Here is a 20,265-nt window from a genome sequence, read left to right on the forward strand (position 1 = left end):
TGATAATAACTATAAGAACATACTAATTTTTTTTTTCATGCTTTGAAATATGAGGTGACTACACCAAGCCTGAGGGATCTATTTTTAGATGGTTAACTAACAAATGGTGTGTCCTATCACTTGGGTCATATGTGAACCCAGTCTCATACCCCAACAACTTAGGGGGCATCCCGTGGATCCGTGTCCTTTTAAAGGTGAGATGTGAACCTTGTCCCCAACCATAGGCATTAGGGGCAATTCTATGGGATCTGGGGGTGGTTAACTTGCTAGTGGAAGCAGTCTTGTCAATTTGGTTCAGATGTTGAACTCGTCTCCTACCACGGAGGAGAGGGGACCATCCAATGGATCCGTTATTTGCTTTTGGGTCGAGGACCCCATCTCTGACCACAGGTATTAGGAGACCACCTTGTGGATCTGTGTTGCTTCTTGGGTTTAAGACCCAATCTTCGACCACAATGGCTTAGAGGACTATAGTTGTGGTTATTAGCTTTGGTAGTGCAGTACAATCTTTAGGAAGAGAGATGCCTTGACGAAGGGTTTTGGACTCTAGTGTCTGTTCTCGGTGTCTACCTTAGGGTAAAAATGAACAAATTAGTGATTGAATGAGCCTCCTTTAAGTGGCTTGAGGTGCTTATAGTTAGTTATAATGTTGGTGCCCCTTGTGGTGAGTAATTGCAAGAAAAACTAAAGATGTGTGAATGCATTTCATTTAAGCAATAACAACTAAGTAGAAGATCTAATAAAACACCTATGCATAAAAATTCATGAATTAAAGTTGTGTTTCTTTGTAGAGTGACCAGAAGGGTCAACTCCTCAGTGTTGCCAAGCTTTTTCAGAGTAACCTGAAAGGCCGACTCCTGAGTCAAGAGGGTCAACCCTTGCTATGCATATTTTTGATATGTTGTTGTCTAGCTTTGTGCTGACTTTTTGATCCGATTAGTCTTTTCTTCCTTGAGTCACCAACCTTGTAAGGTTCCTTTGAGAGTTGATCCATGCAGTGGCCTTGTATGTATGGTTCATTGTTGGGGATCATACTAAGACATGTTGTAGTCTTATTTTTTTAATTTTAATGTTTTTCAGGGGATGTCTAGGCGGATCAATAAGGTACACTAAGCTCGACAAACTTTTGGATGGTGGATTCAGAGCTGCTTCATGGTTTTTGTTTAGGTGTCATGATATATGTATACCCACCAATTTGTAATTGTGATGGATATGAGATCCACATTTTGAAACCTTGTGAACTTATTGATCATACACAATGAATGAATGAAATTATGTCTTTGCCCAACCTTTGCATATTTTTACTATATCATGCTTTTTTAATCGATCCTATATTTTGTGTCCCTCAATTTACTATCTAAGTCTTTCCCTATGATTTACAAAAGTAAGAAAAAAATTGTGATTTATAAAAAGAAAGGATATTTAAAAAATGAAGACAAATTTGGGCACAATGACACTAAATCTCTACATCTGTTTGAAAAAAATTCAATTTTTAAAGAAATATTTTCTATAAATCTCTTTAAATAAAAACTTTGTTTTTAATGGTAGGATTTTGATCCTACAAGACTTCTTACGTATTGAAAGAATTGACCAGAAAACCACCTATGTAAAAACTCCCTAGCTTTGGGGGGTTGCCGAAAGAAAAAATAATCTCCTCCTTGAAGTCACAAGAGCCCTCATGTTTCAAATTAATGTGTTGAAACATGTTTAGATTGAAACTATCCTTATGGCTTGTTATTTGTTTAATTGGCATCTAGTTCAAAACTATAAGGTAAATCTCTTTTGGAAATTTTTGTAGGGCAAAAAAGTGTCCCTTGAACATTTTCATATATTTGGATGCACTATGTATGTGTTAAGCCCCTTTAGGGGTGGGACAAACTCAATTATTGAGCTATCAAATGTGTGTTTCTCATATACTCTTCTATTGATGCTATGATGATGTAAAAAAAATTGTATATATCTCAAGGTGCCTACTTTGAAGAGCAACATCCTTACTTTGAGCAGTCACAACGGGCTTGAGTTTCAGGAGATTAGCAGCTGCCATGCTCTCCTTAACTCAAGCCATTTAGATGACTTCTGCGTCACTCAAATTCCTGATACCCAAGAGTTCAATGACCCCCTGATGGCCCTAAATCCAGCAATCACTTGGTTGATGAAGAAAGGGAGCTAGATGTTGCCCCTCTTAGATGATCAGAGAGAGTCACTTACCTCCCTAGAGGCTCCAAGACTTTGTAACTTACAATGCTACTTCATATCCTATGGAAGACTACATCAACTATGATAAACTATGAGCATCTTCCCAAGAGCTTCCTAGCTTTTCTTAGTAATGTCTCATCCCATCAGGAACCGCAACGAGAACTAAGTGCTCTTTATAAGAATTAGACCACGGATGTGATTCCCCTTTCAAAACTAAAGTGATGCAATGTAAGTGGACCCATAAAATAAAATATAAAAGTGATGGCACTATAAAGTCTTGTCGCAAAAGGGTTTACCGTAACCCAAGGGATTGACTACCAAGAAATGTTTGTTCTGTGACCAAGATGAACACTAAGGGTCCTATTGTTTGTGGCCTTCAATGACAATTGAAAACTCTTTCAATTAGACATTAAAAATGTCTTCCTCCAAGGTGACCTAAAAGAAGAAGTATACATGAGATGGTGTGCAAATTAAGAAAGACCATCTATAACCTAAACCAGTCTCTCGGGCTTGGTATGCCAAGCTAAGTACAACTCTTCTAGAGAAAGATTTTCAAAGGATGAATGTCGACGACTTATTATTTATACAAAGGACAAATTCCTATATGTTGGTGGTTCTTGTGTAAGTTGATGATCTCCTCATCACCAAGGACAATAACAGGAAATCTCTAAGTTAAAAGAAATACCTACGGTCAGCTTAACCCTAACATGATTATCCAAAAAAAAAAAAAGAATACCTCCATGAGTTATTTGACATCAAAGACCTGAAAAAACTAAGATATTTCTTGAGAATAGAAGTGGCACACTCACAACAGGGATTATTTTTATTACAAAAAAATATGCCATGGATCTCTTAAAAGAGACTAGAAAATTTGGGGCTAAGCCTGTGGATACTCTTATCGAAGTCAACTATAAGCTGATTCAAATTGAGAGGGATTCCTTCAAGGATATTGAAAGGTATCAACGATTAATGGGCAAACTGATATACCTTACAGTGACCAAGGCAGTCTATGCACTCACCTCATAAACAACACATCGATGTCATAGACAGAATTCACTGATCAATAAGTCTCTAGATCAGGGAATATGGATGGCTGATAATTATTTAAAACTGAGTGCATTTAGCTAGGTTTTGAGTGCCATTCATTTTCATGGTGAACGACATCTAGGTGCCGTGGACGGTTTTTCTGTCCAAGGTTACTTTGGACCTGATCCTGTCTCATTTTGGAGCTGGATCCCAGCATGAACCAACCATGTTATTATTGGATCCCACCTGGACTCAATTAAAACCTACCTACGTCAGCAAGGTTGGAGTTCACATTCATTGCATCCTTAATTAATTAAAATCTAGCAACTAATGGCTAAAGTTGCAAACGGGTCAGACTGCAATCCCCAAATCCAGATCTGGGCTACATCGAATGCAGTGACCAACATTTTATATGGTAACAACTTGTACCCAGCACAGAAACAGTTTCCAACTGTGATTTCCCATGTAAAAAGTGAAGATGGGCTGAATTTCATCCATACATGTACAAATATCTATTTAATAGAAAAATATCAACTGAATCTGAATCTGTATCCAAAAAAGGTCGGATGATATGGGACCCAATCCTTTTCCAAAACACAATCGAGCGTGTCTTCAAAGTCCATATCTGAATATAATGTGCCCATGGCCAAATTGGATATGAGACTAAATCACGATCCATTTGTACCCCCTTCTAATTGCACCGAACCAAGTCCGAGCAAAGGCCAGCCCCCGTTTTGTCTTGGATCTCGCACAACCCTCATGTTAGAAATCATTTTTTTAGAGATTAAATTAACGAAATATCCAGTTTATGTAAAGCACTCACGAGTGTTAACTTTTTCTTTTTTTATAAAATATGTAAAATATCATGGCTACGAGATACCTAGGGATGGCAGTGGACCCGGGGAAAATGGGGCCCCACCCCGCCTCACCCTGTTTGGACCGAAGATGGAGGTAAGGGTGGCAATCTGGTCGGGTTGGCGGGTCAGCATACCTCAACCCTAACCTGACCCATTTATTAAACAGGTCGGCTGTGGCAAACATGAACCTGACCCGTTTATTAAACAGGTAACCCGACACGACCCGCCAACCCGCTTAATAAACTGGTTGGGTCGGGTAAACGGGTTGGCAGGTTACCGGGTCGGGTTGGCGGCCGGTGGGTTGGTGTACCCCTAACACGAACCCAACCCGTTTAATAAACGGGTTAGGCGGGTCAACCCGTTTATTAAACGGGTTCATTTTTGCCCAACCCGAACCCGCCTAAGAGGCGGGTTGGCGGGTCGGGTCAGGTTTTGCCACCCTTAGATGGAGGACATGAAACGGGGATGAATGCGGGGATGAAGGTTAAAAACAAAACCCATGCGGGATGGAGGCGGAGATGGACTTACGCTTTACCCGCCCGCCCCGTCCTCGTCCTTATCTCTGCCTTGCCCCATCTCTGCTCCGTCCCCAATTCTTCTAAGGATGACAATGGACCGAGGAGAAATGGGCCCCGCCCCGCTTTGCTTAGTTTGAAGTTTTGAACCGAGGATGAAAGTTAAAATCCAAACCGTAGGAAAATGAAGGTGGGGACCCCCACCCTGGTCAACTGCCATCCCTAAAGATACCCTGGAAAACAGCTTGCCCCAATCATTCTTCTGACTTGGTCATTTTCTAATTCATGAGTCGGTCATTGCAATAAACAAAAACCCTGTTGATATTTTCATACAATTTAACAGAGAGTTATTGACATGAAGACAAGGAAAGGTGCGAGGGGTCTGGTCCTCCTAGTAGGTGCTGACGGCAACGGCGTCGTCTTGTGAGAGAAGTCGTGCTGGCCTGTTTTTTTATATCATTGCCCCTCCCATCGTTTTTGACATCCTGCTACCGACTGATCCCCATCCTGTCCTTGCCTTTTTTCACTGATCTAAATGATTTCTCGCGCGATTCGAACTTTAGCCTGATTACAGTCAGCATCCAGTCAGCCAAAGGTATCAAGATGAGAGATCGCCACCCAACTAAATGAAGAAGGATCAGCATCCAGTCAGTTGACAGCTGAGGGATAAATATAAGAGATCGTCACCTGTACAAATGAGAGGGAAGATAAGCATAAAAGTGAAAAAGTAAAGAAGGATCCTACTGAGATACCGGATCCTCCTCCTAAAATCAAGGCTAGCAACACCTTTTCCAAAAACGTGTCTTGTGATGGGCACTCTCATTTATAACCATACATCTGAATAGATGAGAAAATATTGAGTGGGTCGAGCCGTGGACGTAAGTTCTTATGAACCGAACCAACCACGTAAGTAATATTGTGTCTTTTTGTGTGTTTTCTTGCTGTTCTTTGGCCTTGTGGGGATGGTTGTTGTTTGGCTTTATAGCCATAGTCTAATCAGCAATGACAATCATGTCTGGGTGCGTACGTTGGAAGCCGGGTCACTTTGTGGAGCCACAGACAGCAAATCTGTATTTGTATGAAAAATAATATTCAAAATACATAGTGTTGCATGGTTGGCTGATCAGGTAGATGACATGCAAAGGAGCCAATTCAAGCTGAGCTCGGCTTGAGTTCAACCTATACGGCAGCAGATGATTGTGAAAGGGTAATTGAGACAATCTTTCCTTGGCATATCTTGAATCTTTAGAATTTGTTCCTATAAATAGAGAGGAACCTCAATGCGTTGTTGAAAGAGGAGGCCGGCTTCTCAGACATACAGGGAAGGCGAGGCGGAGATCCATCTCTTCCCTTCCTAAGGAATAACAAAACACAAAAGCAATGAGGGACGTCCAAGACATGGAGAAGGGAGACTCCACAACGCATCCTCTCATCTTGAAAGGAAAGGAGGAGAGCGATGGCCAAGGATCCATCGCCATGGTCCTGCTCAGCACGTTGGTCGCCGTCGCCGGTTCTTTCGAGTTTGGAGTCTCAGTAAGCACACACACTGGACCTCCACCTCCCAAATCTGAGATTCCTAATACACATGCCTTCTTCAAAAATGTTAAAAACTCGTGGTGGCCATTCGTTCATTGCTCTGCTTTAATTTCTCATTCCTCGTGTATGTCCGCAGGTGGGTTTCTCTTCGCCAGCCCAGGCAGGGATCAGGAGCGATCTGGGTCTGACACTGGCGGAGGTACTTTAATCACTTTTAACTGTGAATGTCATTACCTTCACAAGAAGAGGCGAGGTTAGATGATCGGACTCGAGTACTTTACAGTTCCATCTTCTCTGTCACAGGAATGGTGGTGATCATCATTTTGTGCCGTGTTTGAATTTGTTTGGTCTGAGTACTGCCATGCAAATGATTCTCTCTCTTTTTGTTCTTTTATCTTCTCTTTCTTTGGTAGGCTATCATTCATCTTCTTTTCAAATCAACACATTGTCGAAGGCCCCAAAATATCCTCCAGGAGGTGGGATATTTTGGAATGTGTGGTGGAACTTAGGTCCAAATGAACCACGTCTGGTACGCTTCCATATATCAATTGCAATACAGAGAGGCCATCCTTGTCTCACTGTGACATAAATACCCATATTGAACGTGGTTCAGCTCAGTGGTACCCCTGATGGTGATGGGTTCCTTGGATGACGATCATCCACTGGATGAACAGTACCCAATCACCATGGCTGGAACCTTGATCTCTGTGCCGTTAGTTTGAGCGTCTATGGCCTTGAAAAGTTTTGTGGGGCCTGCCTGAGGCATAAGGAATCTAGACATGGTGGTTTGATGGCATTCATCGACATGGATTAATGGCATCCATGGGGCGCCTGTTGGTTGGTATCCCTAATCTGATCCACAGTGAGTGAATGCTTTTTGAGAAGGGGATGGTTGTCCACTCCTTATCCTTCCCTTCAAATTTTGTATATAAAACATGTTTTTCAGCAAAACTGACTGTACTCCACAGTTGAAAACATATAAATAAACTCTTGGATCAAAGTTCTTTTTATGTGCAGGTAAGATTTTATAACATAGAAAATTTCTGAAATTTTAGGGTCATTGATTTTTTAAACTTGGTAAAATCCTACCTACACATCCAAAAAGTTTGATCCAAGAGTCTATTCATATGTTTTCAACTATAGAGATCACATCCATATGGTCAGATTTACCTGAAAACGTACCTAACATACAAATTTTGAAGGAGAGGATATATAAGGTGGTGGGTGGATCATCCTCCTTTTCTTTTTTTAATACAGACCATAAAATAGCTTGTCATTTTTTCTACATTATTAGGTTAAGTGTCCAGATCTAGTCATGTTTCTGTGTAGTAGCTTTTGAAGGTAACATGCTAATGAGTAACAACAAATTTTCTTTCATATTTTTTGTTCTTTTTTTGTAAATCAGATCTATAAATGTGATCTACATAGTTTCTGTAGTAGAAAACAGGTAATCAATATATATATATATATAATGTGGTGGTTCTGTACCAATATCATATGGTGGCACACACTCTTGTTTATATGGATTTAGCCACCAAATATTAAATGTAACTATACAGATGTCTTTAGTATTGTTTATTTTACATGTTACAAGGTTTTATCATGTCTAATACACCATCAGAGTCATTTTTTAGACAGTGAAAAATAAACAGCTCAGAATTCATGAAAATAAGGGCGGTTTAGAAATGGCATAAAACATCCTATTTGAGTCTATTTAAAACATGAAAATTTTAAATAAGACATGCTAAATCATCGTCCAAAGGTTAGATTTCACATTTGGAGCTTAGATATATGTAAATCAAGTCTATACCACATTTGGATCTTATATATATATATATATATATATATATATATATATATATATATATATATATATATATATATATATATATATATATATATATATATATAGCACTAAGCAAAAAAATCCCAAGCATGGGTTTTATTTACTCTGTCTGACTCTCGATGTGTTTAACATGCTTCATTTTTAGTAATCACACTTTTGATCAAGCGGTTTGGACATAAAAAACATGAATATTTTAATCATAAATTTTGGTGCATTATTAACCGCTCATTTTCGCAACTCTTAGAAAACCTGCCTACGCAATGCAATTCAATAATCTAAAACATGTTTTTAGTTGAACAAACTCTCTCTCTCTCTCTCTCTCTATATATATATATATATATATATATATATATATATATATATATATATATATATATGTGTGTGTGTGTGTGTGTGTGTGTGTGTGTGTGTGTGTGTGTGTGTGTGTGTGTGTGTGAACGGGTGAGAGCCAATTCTTGGTGCATTTATAGCTGCCAAAATTGGTGATTCAAAAGCTGTTTAGGGCTTGTTTGTTTCATTCCCTTGTAAAGGAAAGGTTTTACATGGGAATTGTTTCAAAATTTTAAAAACTCATGCCAGCTCAGCTTTTTCATGTAAAAGCTTACATAGGGAGAAGGTATGAAAGGTTTATACACAAAAAAGTGTTAGGTGGTGTAGGAAAAACTTGTCATCGTGGCACTTTCTCACCATGATGATTTGATGTTGGTTTCATTCATGGTGAGAAGAGATTACATCAGGATTGTCAGCCCAACACTTTCCCACAAAAGTTGCATGAAACAAAAATAGCCCTTGGACATTTGTTTAGATACACAGTGGTTAAATGCCCTCATTGTCGGTTTGTTAATCAAAAGACTATAAGTTGAAAAATGATAAGCTATTTTATCATAAAAGAGTAGAAAAGCTATTTTACACGAGGTGAGTATTTGAAATCCATTTACTTACGTGGTCAAAGATAAAAGTCTAAGAGCATGTTTGCTTTCGTAGTAGGTAAGAAAATAGAAGCGCGAGAAAGTGGAAGCTAAGAAAGTAGAAGATATGATTGTGAATCACAATATCAACCTTGCGATCTATTTTCGCAAGATTTAAGGCAGAAACAATCACAATCTAACTTTTACTTTTTTTGTGTTCATGGTGATTGTGATTTATAATTACAGGGGTATTATAAACATGCCCTGTGCAGCTTTTAATAGATTTTTCTAAGATCTTAAGAAAAGGAGCTGTGGTCCCACAAAAATGTTTAAGATGACATCACTCTCACGTAGGAATACAACGGACCTGCCTATGGTAAAACATGCATGTAGGATATCATGTACTCTTTCTGTCAACGTCCATACATATTTTCAAGTGCAGCAGAGCCCATAGTTAAGAGAATGGCATTTCCCAACCTTAGCTGTTGGTTATACTTGTATTAGGTAGAGGTCCCTTGTGTACTACTGCTTCAAACCTGGCAACCTCCCTTAGGGGTGTCAACGGGTTGGGTATGACCCGATCCCAACCCACACGGTATCCAGCAGGGTTACGGTTTCCTAACAAAAGAAAGGGTCCAATTAACTATTTGGGTCGGGCTGGTGAGATCCGGTTATCATATGGAGCCAGGTAAATATTTACGTTCCACACACCTGTGATTCTACTAAGAACAACATTATTTCAATACAAGACTATGTATATAGGAAAACTGGTATCCTTCCAACGGGTTTCCCTTCGAACAAGTTTGAACGCGTGGCGTAATGCCGCACTTTTTTTTTTGAAAAAAAAGACTTGAACCGCCGCTAAATGTCATTTTTTGGCTCAGATATTAGTGGCAGTAAAGACTGCTAAATCTCTGAAGCGCACAAAAAAATGATGAATAGTCACCGTTTGATCGTGATCAACAGCAACGGTTTGTCCAACTTATATGGGTTACTCTCTCTCTCTCTCTCTCTCTCTCTCTCTCTCTCTCTATATATATATATATATATATATATATATATATATATATATATATATATATATATGTATATATATAAAAGCAGAGCTAGCAATTTAAGTTAAGGATGAACTCAACTAGTTCTAAAAACAAATAGAAACCTAAGAATTAAGAGTTTAAAACAATAATAAGATAAAAATCTTAAGTGAAGTAGGACTTCCACAAGGAGGGACGTCCATCAATCCTGCTCACGCTGGGACTCTGAGAAGTCTCCATTGATGGAGTGATCCTTAACAATCTTTATATCAAACAAAGCTAAATTTTGAAGTATACACTGTAGTTCTTAAATAATTTTCTTTATTATTGAAAACACAATATTCTCTCCGACCTATTGACATCAAAAAAATGATTAAAATTTTTTGAAGGGGCAAAATCACGACAGAACCATAACATTTAAAAAAAAGGTGATAATTATCATTTTCTGTGACATCGCAACATTTTAAAATATCACCTATATCTGTGACAGCTCAAATCTGGGGCAAGTAATGGTAAAAGAAACTCTCGGGTAACACAACACTTCTGTAAGAATTTCCATAAGAGAACTAACACATCATGTATATAAGGAAACACTTTGAGAAAAGATTTTATGGCGTGTGGAGCATCCATTAATACAAATAAATAGGATAAACAGAAACATTGCATCCTGGAATGCAATGAGATATTAGCAATTTTATCCAATCTTCTCGGTAGTGAAGGCACAACCAAACAGACACTGCCTCAATGGAAAAAAACAAAACATGCATGAATTTAAGAGTAAACCAAATTCTACTGCATTTCAACAATAAAATCACCCAAGAGAGAATGGGGAAAGGCTTTCATAAGGCATCCACCAAAAGATAAACAAGGAAAAAAAAAGAGGGAGAAGTAATCATGCCGCACAAAAATCCTACAATTGTCATTCTTATTTCTCCACAAGCACATTCAATACGGAGAAGCGTAAGAATTAAAAGGTCAAACAAGAGAGAGGAAGGAAAACCCTAACATTTCTGCTCATCGGAAGCAGACTGGTACTCCTGCTCCTCCTCTGACACCAGATGCAACTCCGGCTCCTTCTCCGATGCCTTCTCGGCCGCGGCGGTGGCCCCTCCGCCATCCTTATTGCCTGGGTAACACATACGACAACAGAGCAGATGCAGTAGTCGTTGACGCTGCCGAGCAGGTCCTTGCTGGTCCTGCTCGAGGCGCCGAACCCCCAGCTGCCTATGATGACGGGGCTGAAGCCTAGCCGCTCAACCTCGAGGCAAAGCCGCTCCTTCATGTCGTGTCATCGCGGGCAGGGGCGGAGCCGTGGAGGGCGAGTGAGGGCAGGAGGGCGAGAGGGGCTCTGGGGGCCCCTGTGGGCCTCCAGCACTGTAGCCTGTGGGTCGCGGAGGGCTGAAGAGAGAGAGAGAGGTTAGGGACATAGGGGTAGGAAAGGGTAGGGGCCATCGGCTTCTTTTGGGTCAGGCACACTCTCTCTCTCTCTCTCTCTCTCTCTCTCTCTCTCTCTCTATATATATATATATATATATATATATATATATATATATATATATATATATATATATATATATATATATATATATATATATATATATATATATATATATATTGAAGCAAGTCTGATTAATGAAATCCTTATTGAACCTAGGTGTGGTTTTTCAATAAAAGATTGGGTCAGACATTGGTTATGACTCGGCACCAGCACCTCTTATTCGGATCTTGATTCGAACCCATCCAGTTCCGGGGGAGATTGCCAACCTTGTTTTTACTCCTTGATTTGGTTTCCTATTAATTTTGGTCTGATGTGATTTAGTGATCTCTATGCAATCATTTTTGTTTGACTGAAACCAACTTTACCGGATTGGCAGTATTCAGTGTTTGGGTCCATATTGACCATCGGTGCTATGATTGGTGCCATCGTGAGCGGGCGTGTATCAGATTTCTTTGGACGTAAAGGGGTAAAATGCCACATTCTCACCTCCCTCTCTCTTATCAAGTCTTTTACTGTTGGACTACTTGAGTTTGAATTTGGAAAAACCCTGCTGCCTACTACCCGAAGATATCAAACCCCGAGCGCCACCTCATGAGAGTAGAGGAGAAGGGATCAGGTGAATCAGCCAAATCACCGATCACAGCAGGCAGGTTATATGTTCTTCCCAGGAACACGCACTGTAGCTACAGTGTATGTTCCTGGGTCCCCACTGAGCACCACGCTCAGTGGGGTGTATGTATGGGAGAACCGTACATCCTGCAGGCTGATGTAGAGCGGTGCACGGCTCCCCCCTACGCCCCCACTGAGCACCACGCGGCGCTCAGTGAGGACCATGGAACACGCACTGTAGCTACAGTGCATGTTCCGGGAGTGCACACTCAACACCCTCTCCTGATCATAGGTGATTTGGCATTATTTCTTACCATCCTGGTAATCAATGCTCACCAGTGTGAGGCACAGCTGGCGATATCATATGCACCTTTATGGTGCTGCCCACGTTTTGCAGTTCACATGATCCATTCTTCTCATGGGGTTGCCCATTGGCCTTCCACCATGCATGATACTTGTTTGGGTTCATAATAGCAAGTAGCCCCAATTGCATGTCCTTTTTTTATTATTTTATTTTAAAAGAGAGAGAGAGATGCTGCAATTGGACCTACCTGCATGTAGGGTTAGCCATCCGGCCAGCCCAGGCTGAGCCCAGCCTAAGTCCGTTTAGAGCTCAGCCTGCAGGGCTTTAAGTGTGGCTCAATCAGGAGATGGCCCGGCCTATTTATTAATGGGTTAGGATTTGACCCGGTTTTAACGGGCTTGAATTTGAAGATCAGCACATGACCCTGACTCATTGGCCCAATAGACCAATGTGTGGGTCAGGTCCAGGACAACCCAAACCCAACTAATTAGTGCAACTAATTAGGTAAATAATAAATAATTAGTAAGTTTTCATCAGTGTGACAAATATCACGAGATTTATGAAAATCTTGGGATAATATCACGAGAAATTGCCTGAAAGTTTAAAACGGCAATTTCTCATGAGATTTACAAAATATCTCAAGATTTATAAAAAAACATAAATATTGTGATTTAAACGTGATATTTACTTTTTAAACGGCTATTTATCATGAAAAAATCATGTATTTTTATTTGTAAATATTTTTATTAATATTTTCTTATAAAAAAATATTTTTTAATTACTTTTTTTATTGCCGAGATTTTGCCAAAAAAATTGCGAGATTTATGGATTTTTTTCAATTTCTCACGAGTTTTTGAAAAACAAGAAATTGCCGATAAAAATGTGTCATTATGGTTTTCATGCACCCAACTAATTACCTTTCTAGTTTTCATAAATTAATGCAACTAATTAGGTAAATAATAATAATTACCAAGTTATTATGCAATTAATTAATTTTTAAGTTTTATATCATTAAAATTAATAAATAGTTCAGGCATGTTGGGCCAGTCCAATAGCGTGCAGGCCGACCCAGACCCGACCTATGAATATAACAAGCTGGGTTTTGGCCCTGTAGCTAACGGGCCTGGGTCTAAAACCTTGACCCAAATGAGTCTTGGCCACCTTATCCATTTCTCACCCCTACCTGCGTCACTCGTGCACCTGCCAACCCCTTAGCTGTTTTGATGCATATACAACGAGTGAGCTCACAACCACTTTAAGGTGCTCGGCAAAGCTCACGATGGCATCACCTCATACTGTTTTGATGACCTATCACATGGCGCCAATGAGTGGACGCACAGCAGTCGGGTTTGTGTCTCACTCTAAAGAGCTCCAGCTGGTTGGTCTTATGACCCACGCTATTAAAAAGAGGGCACATCAGATGCAAACAAATTGCACACACTGTGGCCCTCCATCTTTGGCTGACAGCCTGTGTGTGTAGTGGCACACTCAAAATATGCAATGTGTTTGCACCTGATCTTCCATCCTAGAAAAGAGGTCATTTTATCAATGGCAGATCAGGCTCAATCTGCATATATCTGATCCAACCACTCAGGTTGTTTTTTCCTCACAGGGTTGCCAACTTGCTGTATAAGGCCAAATTCCTAGCCAAATGAGCTCAGACCCACTTGAGCATGACCCGGTCGCGCTAAGGCCATGAAGGAGTCTTTACTTTTTTTTTCAATTAAAGTTGTCCTCAAAGGATAGAGATTCAATGCATAAACTAACTACATTTGAACACTTCGTTTGTGCTGCAGGCAATGAGAATTTCGTCCATCATTTGTATCGCAGGATGGCTTGCCATATATTTTTCAAAGGTTTGTCTGATCAACCCTCAAAATCAAAAGAACTGTGTTTCAACTTTCAATGCGTTTGGGTTGAATCCACTGTCCACCTATTATGGGAATATGTCTTCTTCGAAATGCTAGTCCTCTTATCTTGAGAGGGCCTTATTTGTTATCAAAATCTTAATCCCAACCACAGAGATTTGCTTATTGCAATCATATTCGTATTAAATGGACAAGTGGGTTTGGTGTGAAGTTGGCTAATGCTGACTTGAAGAACAGTCTGGCTGGAAAGGAATTGAAGGATTAATTTTCAGAGAAGACACTTTCAATATACATTCAATTCAGTCTAAGGTGCAAAGGGAACTGTGTCAGCGTGCTCCGCTTAGATGGTCAAATTCTGATCTGTCTTGGATGAGTGTTTGCCGTATTGGCCATGTCTAGCTGTAGGGATGGCAGTGGACTGGGGTGTGGGCAGGGGACAAGGTCTCCACCTCCACCGCGTCTCAAAATCTTACCCTCCATCCCCGCATGGATTTTGATTTTAACCTCCATCTCCGCCTCCGTCCCCGTTTCATGTCCTTCATCCCCAATCCAAACGAGGCAAGGTGGGGCGGGGGCCCGTTTCCCCTTAATTGGTCCACTGCCATCTCTAAAGAAGGATTGAGGATTGGGACGGGGTAGGGCAGGGGAAAGCGTAAGTCCATCCCCGTTTCATGTCCTCCATCCTCGGTCCAAACGTGGTGAGGCGGGGTGGCGCCCCGGTCCACTGTCATCCCTATCTAGCTGTGCTATGTACTCTTTCTTTTCTTTTTACTATATTAGGCGTGCTGGGATACCTCGTTGTGTCACCTAACTTGTACTCCCTTTATCTTATTTATATTATGTTCTTACTCCAAAAGAAAACACCCTTCAAGTGCTGCTGAAGGCCCAGGTTCGAATCCCAGCTCACATGGGGCTTAAGAAATATCTGCCTAAGCCCAGCTTGCCTTTCAAAAAAAAAAAAAACTTTTTATTCTCATTTTCTGAGTGGCCTTTTGCCACGTAAGCAAATACCCCCATTTCTCTACCACTATTTATTTTGTTGTTTAAATTGCCAGGATACTAAAACAAAAATCTACCAACACATGCTCCTCATAAATTTATTCTCTACCTTGAAAAACATACCAAAATGTTCAACGTTGTCGCATTTCAGGATTACCAAAGCAAAACAAAGTATTTATTTGTTGATTTATTTCTCTTGAGACGAAGAAGTATGATTGAAGATGACTTGGAAGGCTAAAACTAAAATAAGCATAAGTGGCTTTTAAAAAGATGAATTGATCATTTCCGCCTATTAAGTTTAGTGGGATTAATTTAACTCGGTGCTTATTTGCTCAAGGTCAATTGAAAGTGTGGGGTGTGTGCAAAATGTAACAAAACTTTTGTGCATACGTTAATTACAACTAAAAGTTTGATGTTATACCTGCCCGAGTGGCAGCAGTCATGGGGAAAAGGTGATGACTTCTTCAGCCTAGGTTCCACTCCCATTAGTTGTGTGGGTGCCTTTTAACTGGTGGTCTTTATAAGGGCTTCGATGTTGGTGACCTCACATGGGGTTTACTTCCTAAGTGACCAAATTCTTCTAGTCACGAAAATAACACTAATTTCATCATTTGAAATGAGATGGGTTTCATCATGCATTCAATCCTAGCCATCACCTGGGGTTTACCTCCTAAGTGACCAAATTCTTATGGTCATGATAAAAACACTAATTCTATCATTTAAAATAGGATGGGTTTCATCGTACATTCAATCCTAACTATCCAATCAACAGTTAGGATTGAATGTATGATGGAACAATGATGGGATCCGTGTTCTAAAAAGAAGAGTCAAAAAGTTTGATGTGCCATTTGGATTTTCAAGCATAGTGACTAAAAAAAATTGACATTTTTTCGTTGCAGGGTGCTTGGTCTCTCGACGCTGGCAGGCTGTCCGTAGGATACGGAATTGGTATTTTTTCATACGTGGTATATGCTCTCTCTCTCTCTCTCTCTCTCTCTCTCTCACACACACACACACACACACACGCACACAAACACACACACAATGTGTGAGTTCTTGAAGAATCGATCTATGCGTAAACAGGTTCCTATATACATAGCTGAGATAACACCAAAAAATCTGAGAGGAGGCCTCACAACTGCAAATCAGGTAGAGCAGGCAAACTCCTTATATTCATGTTCTTTGTCATACATGGAAGAATAACAGCACTACTAAGTAGCTTAGTTTCTTGCATTTTTGTAGCTATTGATAGTTTGTGGAGGATCAACTTCGTTCCTTTTAGGAACTATTGTTACATGGCGAACTCTAGCACTAATGGGTAATTTTTATTTTCCACATTTTATCTAATTTTTTTATTTTATGTCATGCTTTGTCCACGAAATGATTGATGTAATGAATATGAGATTGGTGTCATGTTGATTTTTAGGGATCTTACCATGCGTGCTACAGATATTAGGTCTCTTCTTTATTCCTGAATCTCCAAGATGGCTGGTTTGTGATTTCCAGGCTTCCTTTAAATCTACTTTTAATAACTTGAAAGTTGGAACAGATTGAATTCACTAGAACAAATTAATTAATGTTTCAGGCAAAGGTTGGGAAACTGGATGAGTTCGAGGCAGAGCTGCATCGACTTCGTGGCGATTGCACTGATATATCTAAAGAATCAGTCGAGATCCAGGTTCATAATCTTAACTCGTTTGAATGAAGTAACGATATCTTGAAGACGTGTTTTCTCAGATGCTACAATACATGGTGTCATCCAGGAGTATGTTAAAACATTTCAAAGCCTTCCAAAAGCTAGGATACGGGACTTGTTTCAAAGAAACTATGTGCGCTCAGTCATCGTAAGTTTTAAAATAAGCTTCTGTTTCTCTTCTAGTTCTAAAAGGATTTTCAGTTTTCAATAAGATTGCATATGTTTTATGTTTTAGGTTGGAGTTGGTTTGATCTTGTTACAACAATTTGGAGGTATAAATGGAGTAGGTTTTTACGCAAGTGAAACTTTTGTAGCAGCAGGTAACAGAAAGCATTTAACTTTTGGAAAAAGAGCCTTATTTTCAATGCAGTCCTAAGTTTGTCTGTCTTGCTTCAGGCTTTTCCTCAGGAACACTTGGAACTGTAGCCATGGCTGCTATTCAGGTATGATCATGGTAAATGCTTGGATTCATTTTTTTTTCAATGCAATGTTTTTTGTGCTCTGTTTATGTAAATAAAAACTTGGTAGCTGAAATATTGATCGTTTTAAGTGATGAGCATGAGAACAAATGAAGATCAAATAGAGGAGGCAAGCATGACATGATTTCCCAGTATGGGCATATTTCAAGCATGATATTAGCATGGTTTTTCTTATGTTATGTTGCGGATCATACACGCATTTGCCTAAGTCTCTCCACTCTTATGTTAATTTTGGTTTCCTTTTCTTATGGATTTCTTATTGGTGGCGATATGTCACAGGTTCCAGTGACAACTTTAGGTGCATTTTTGTTGGATAGAGCCGGTAGAAGACCACTTATAATGGTAAAATCAGACTATATGAGAAAGTGCACATTATTACTCGAAGTCACATATGCATGCAATCGCGCACCCACACACACACATATGGTGAAAAATACTGATATGGTTGTTTTTGTCAGATTTCTGCTACTGGAACCTGCTTGGGTTGCTTTTTAACTGGAATTTCGTTCTTAGTAAAGGTACACCAGAAAATTGCGAATCGCTACACCCTTTTATAAAGGCCATATTAGGTGCAATCAGCTTGCGCATTTTTAATGTGCTGCTACACCTAAGCACCCACCATCTTTCCAATGCAGCCTGTGAGCTGTGGCCAATAGTAGACGGTGGGCACGCGCTCAGGTGCAGTGGCACAAAAAAAATCTGCAATGTGATTGCACTTGATCCAGCCTCTTTTTCTACTATTTACTACTTCAAATGCATTTTAAGAAAACGTTACGTTCTCTTTACAGGATCATGGCTTATCAAGAGGCATTGCCCCAATACTAGCCCTTACTGGCATACTGGTAAGATTACGTGAAACCTGAAAAAAAAGAAAAACAACTACAACAACAAAAAACAAAAAGAAGAAAAATTTCATACACTTTATCTGGAATCTAATGTTTAGCTTATCTGTGGTTATTGGTTTGCATCCCCTCTTTTTTGTGTGTTTATTTGTGTCAAAATCAGGTGTATATAGGGTCTTTTTCTATAGGCTTGGGCGCGGTACCATGGCTTATAATGTCAGAGGTGAGTCTTCTGTCATGAGATTTCATAGCTAATAATAGATGCTAGTAATTGATCTAAATATGGGTATGCATGATTAATCGACGAGTAAATTCTTGCTGTTTAACTCTGCTGCAGATATTCCCGTTAAATGTAAAGGGAATAGCAGGAAGTCTTGTAACTTTAGTGCATTGGTTTGGTTCCTGGGCTGTTTCTTATGCATTCAACTTCCTCATGAGCTGGAGTTCATCAGGTGAAGTCATGATTTGCACCCAAGTCCAATCGTTTTTACTGCTTACGCAATCATCAACTGCTTGCATAGTTTACTTATTTGGAAACCACCTGAGCTTTGGTGGGACCAGCACCCAGTGGGACCCACCAACAAATTAGGAGGGAGGATCAGGTGCAATGTCATTACACACTTTTAGTGTGCTGCTACACCTGATCACCCTCCATCTTTTGTATGCAGCCTGTCAGCTGTAGGGGCATCAGGTGCAGCGGCACACCAAAAGCGTGCAATCACATTATACCTGATCTTCCCTCATAAATTAGCAGGTTCTCCACCGTCCATCTTATGCTGATGCTCGCACAGTCGATGAAATCAAAACCATGGACTGGCCCCCCACCAAAACTACGCTGAGCACAAGAATGTCAGGTTGCGGGCATTGTGCAGCAGACCCCAATGTTTCCTCTAATTAAAGCTTTTTTGCATGAATATTTTCAGGTACCTTCTTCGTATTCTCTGCGGTGGGTGCGCTAACTGTAATATTCGTGATCAAGTTGGTTCCCGAGACGAAGGGCCGAACCCTCGAAGAAATAACCACTGCAATGAGCACGTACTCTTCTAGCAAAGCATGAAAGGGCCGCACCTAATTGACTTCTTACCATCTTTTTGTACTTTTTATTCGATAAGCAAGTTGGGGAATAATTAACTCGGTGGGATTTCAAACCCCAGACCTCTGAATTATAGTAGGAGAAAATCTTTCACGAACCACACAGCAAACCTTTGGTTGATTAGACCTTTGAGGTCTCAAATGCTTAGGAGGGAATACACCCAACTTCTACATTGCTTCTTGGAACATTCTACATAGGTTTCGAACTGTGGTTGTCCCATATCAGGTGAGAAACCAACGCCACCTCTAGTCACTTATAGTAAAGTGCAACATAGCGAACCAGCAATTTCATTGGATCTCTCTCTCTCTCTGTCTCTCTCCAATTTTTCTTCTTCAATTTGTGTGATGTAAAATGTGTTCAATATTGCACGCGTTGCACGGTTTTCTACAAACAGAATGTTATGCAAACCTCCCTTGGGGTCTCACTAAGGCTGACCAAAACGTAGTGGCTCGATAGGACACACTGAACGGGAGGAACCAATTCTACCGGTTTGGATTGTTTCCTAGCAACCTCTCATGCCAATAAATGCAAGTTTAGTATTTTATGCCCTGTAATTAAATGAAAGAAATTAATGCGTTTCTACATCCTCTCCACCTCTTTGGTCCAAATTGGCCATTTTTGTTATAAACTTGATTATTTCCTCGAGTTCTCTATCATTTTTTTTTGAATGAAAAGCAAACTCTATTATCGTGAAGATGATATACAGAACCGAAGCAGGTTATATGTCCCCCCCCCCCCCCCCCCCCCCCCCCGCCGCCGCCCCAAGATGGCCGTTAGCCACAGTGCGTGTTCGGGGGGGGGGGGGGGGGGGGGGGGGCAATGAGCGCCCGCTTATATAAGCTCGTGGAGCTTGTAACACATTGACTCTTATCCAAAGCCAATTTATGGGAATCATTAATCACATTGACTGCAATAATATAGAACTACTGCACAATACATGTGAGTTTAACACAACCTCA

At 40.2% G+C, this 20,265-nt stretch overlaps 1 protein-coding gene across 3 annotated transcripts; it reads left to right on the forward strand.

Annotated features, from left to right (window-relative positions):
- Positions 1-5,866: 5,866 nt before the first annotated feature.
- On the forward strand, positions 5,867-19,588 carry LOC149837208 (sugar transporter ERD6-like 16). Of its 3 annotated transcripts, XM_090005891.1 has the most exons (18): positions 5,867-6,127; positions 6,267-6,329; positions 11,793-11,882; positions 14,126-14,185; positions 16,096-16,161; positions 16,280-16,345; positions 16,439-16,514; positions 16,623-16,687; positions 16,782-16,874; positions 16,960-17,040; positions 17,128-17,212; positions 17,289-17,335; positions 17,651-17,713; positions 17,830-17,889; positions 18,160-18,213; positions 18,377-18,436; positions 18,551-18,665; positions 19,137-19,588. In XM_090005891.1, exons 1-18 carry the CDS (start codon positions 5,975-5,977, stop codon positions 19,268-19,270), a joined length of 1,431 nt encoding a protein of 476 aa, XP_089862017.1. In that variant the 5' UTR covers positions 5,867-5,974; the 3' UTR covers positions 19,271-19,588. The 3 variants fall into 3 exon arrangements, with proteins under 3 accessions (XP_089862017.1, XP_089862018.1, XP_089862019.1); XM_090005892.1 differs by lacking the exon at positions 11,793-11,882; XM_090005893.1 differs by lacking the exons at positions 5,867-6,127; positions 6,267-6,329 and adding an exon at positions 6,432-6,493.
- Positions 19,589-20,265: the final 677 nt, after the last annotated feature.

Source organism: Nuphar pumila, chromosome 5, assembly GCF_984573655.1.
Source record: "Nuphar pumila chromosome 5, dmNupPumi1.hap1.1, whole genome shotgun sequence".
NCBI classification, from domain to species: domain Eukaryota; kingdom Viridiplantae; phylum Streptophyta; class Magnoliopsida; order Nymphaeales; family Nymphaeaceae; genus Nuphar; species Nuphar pumila.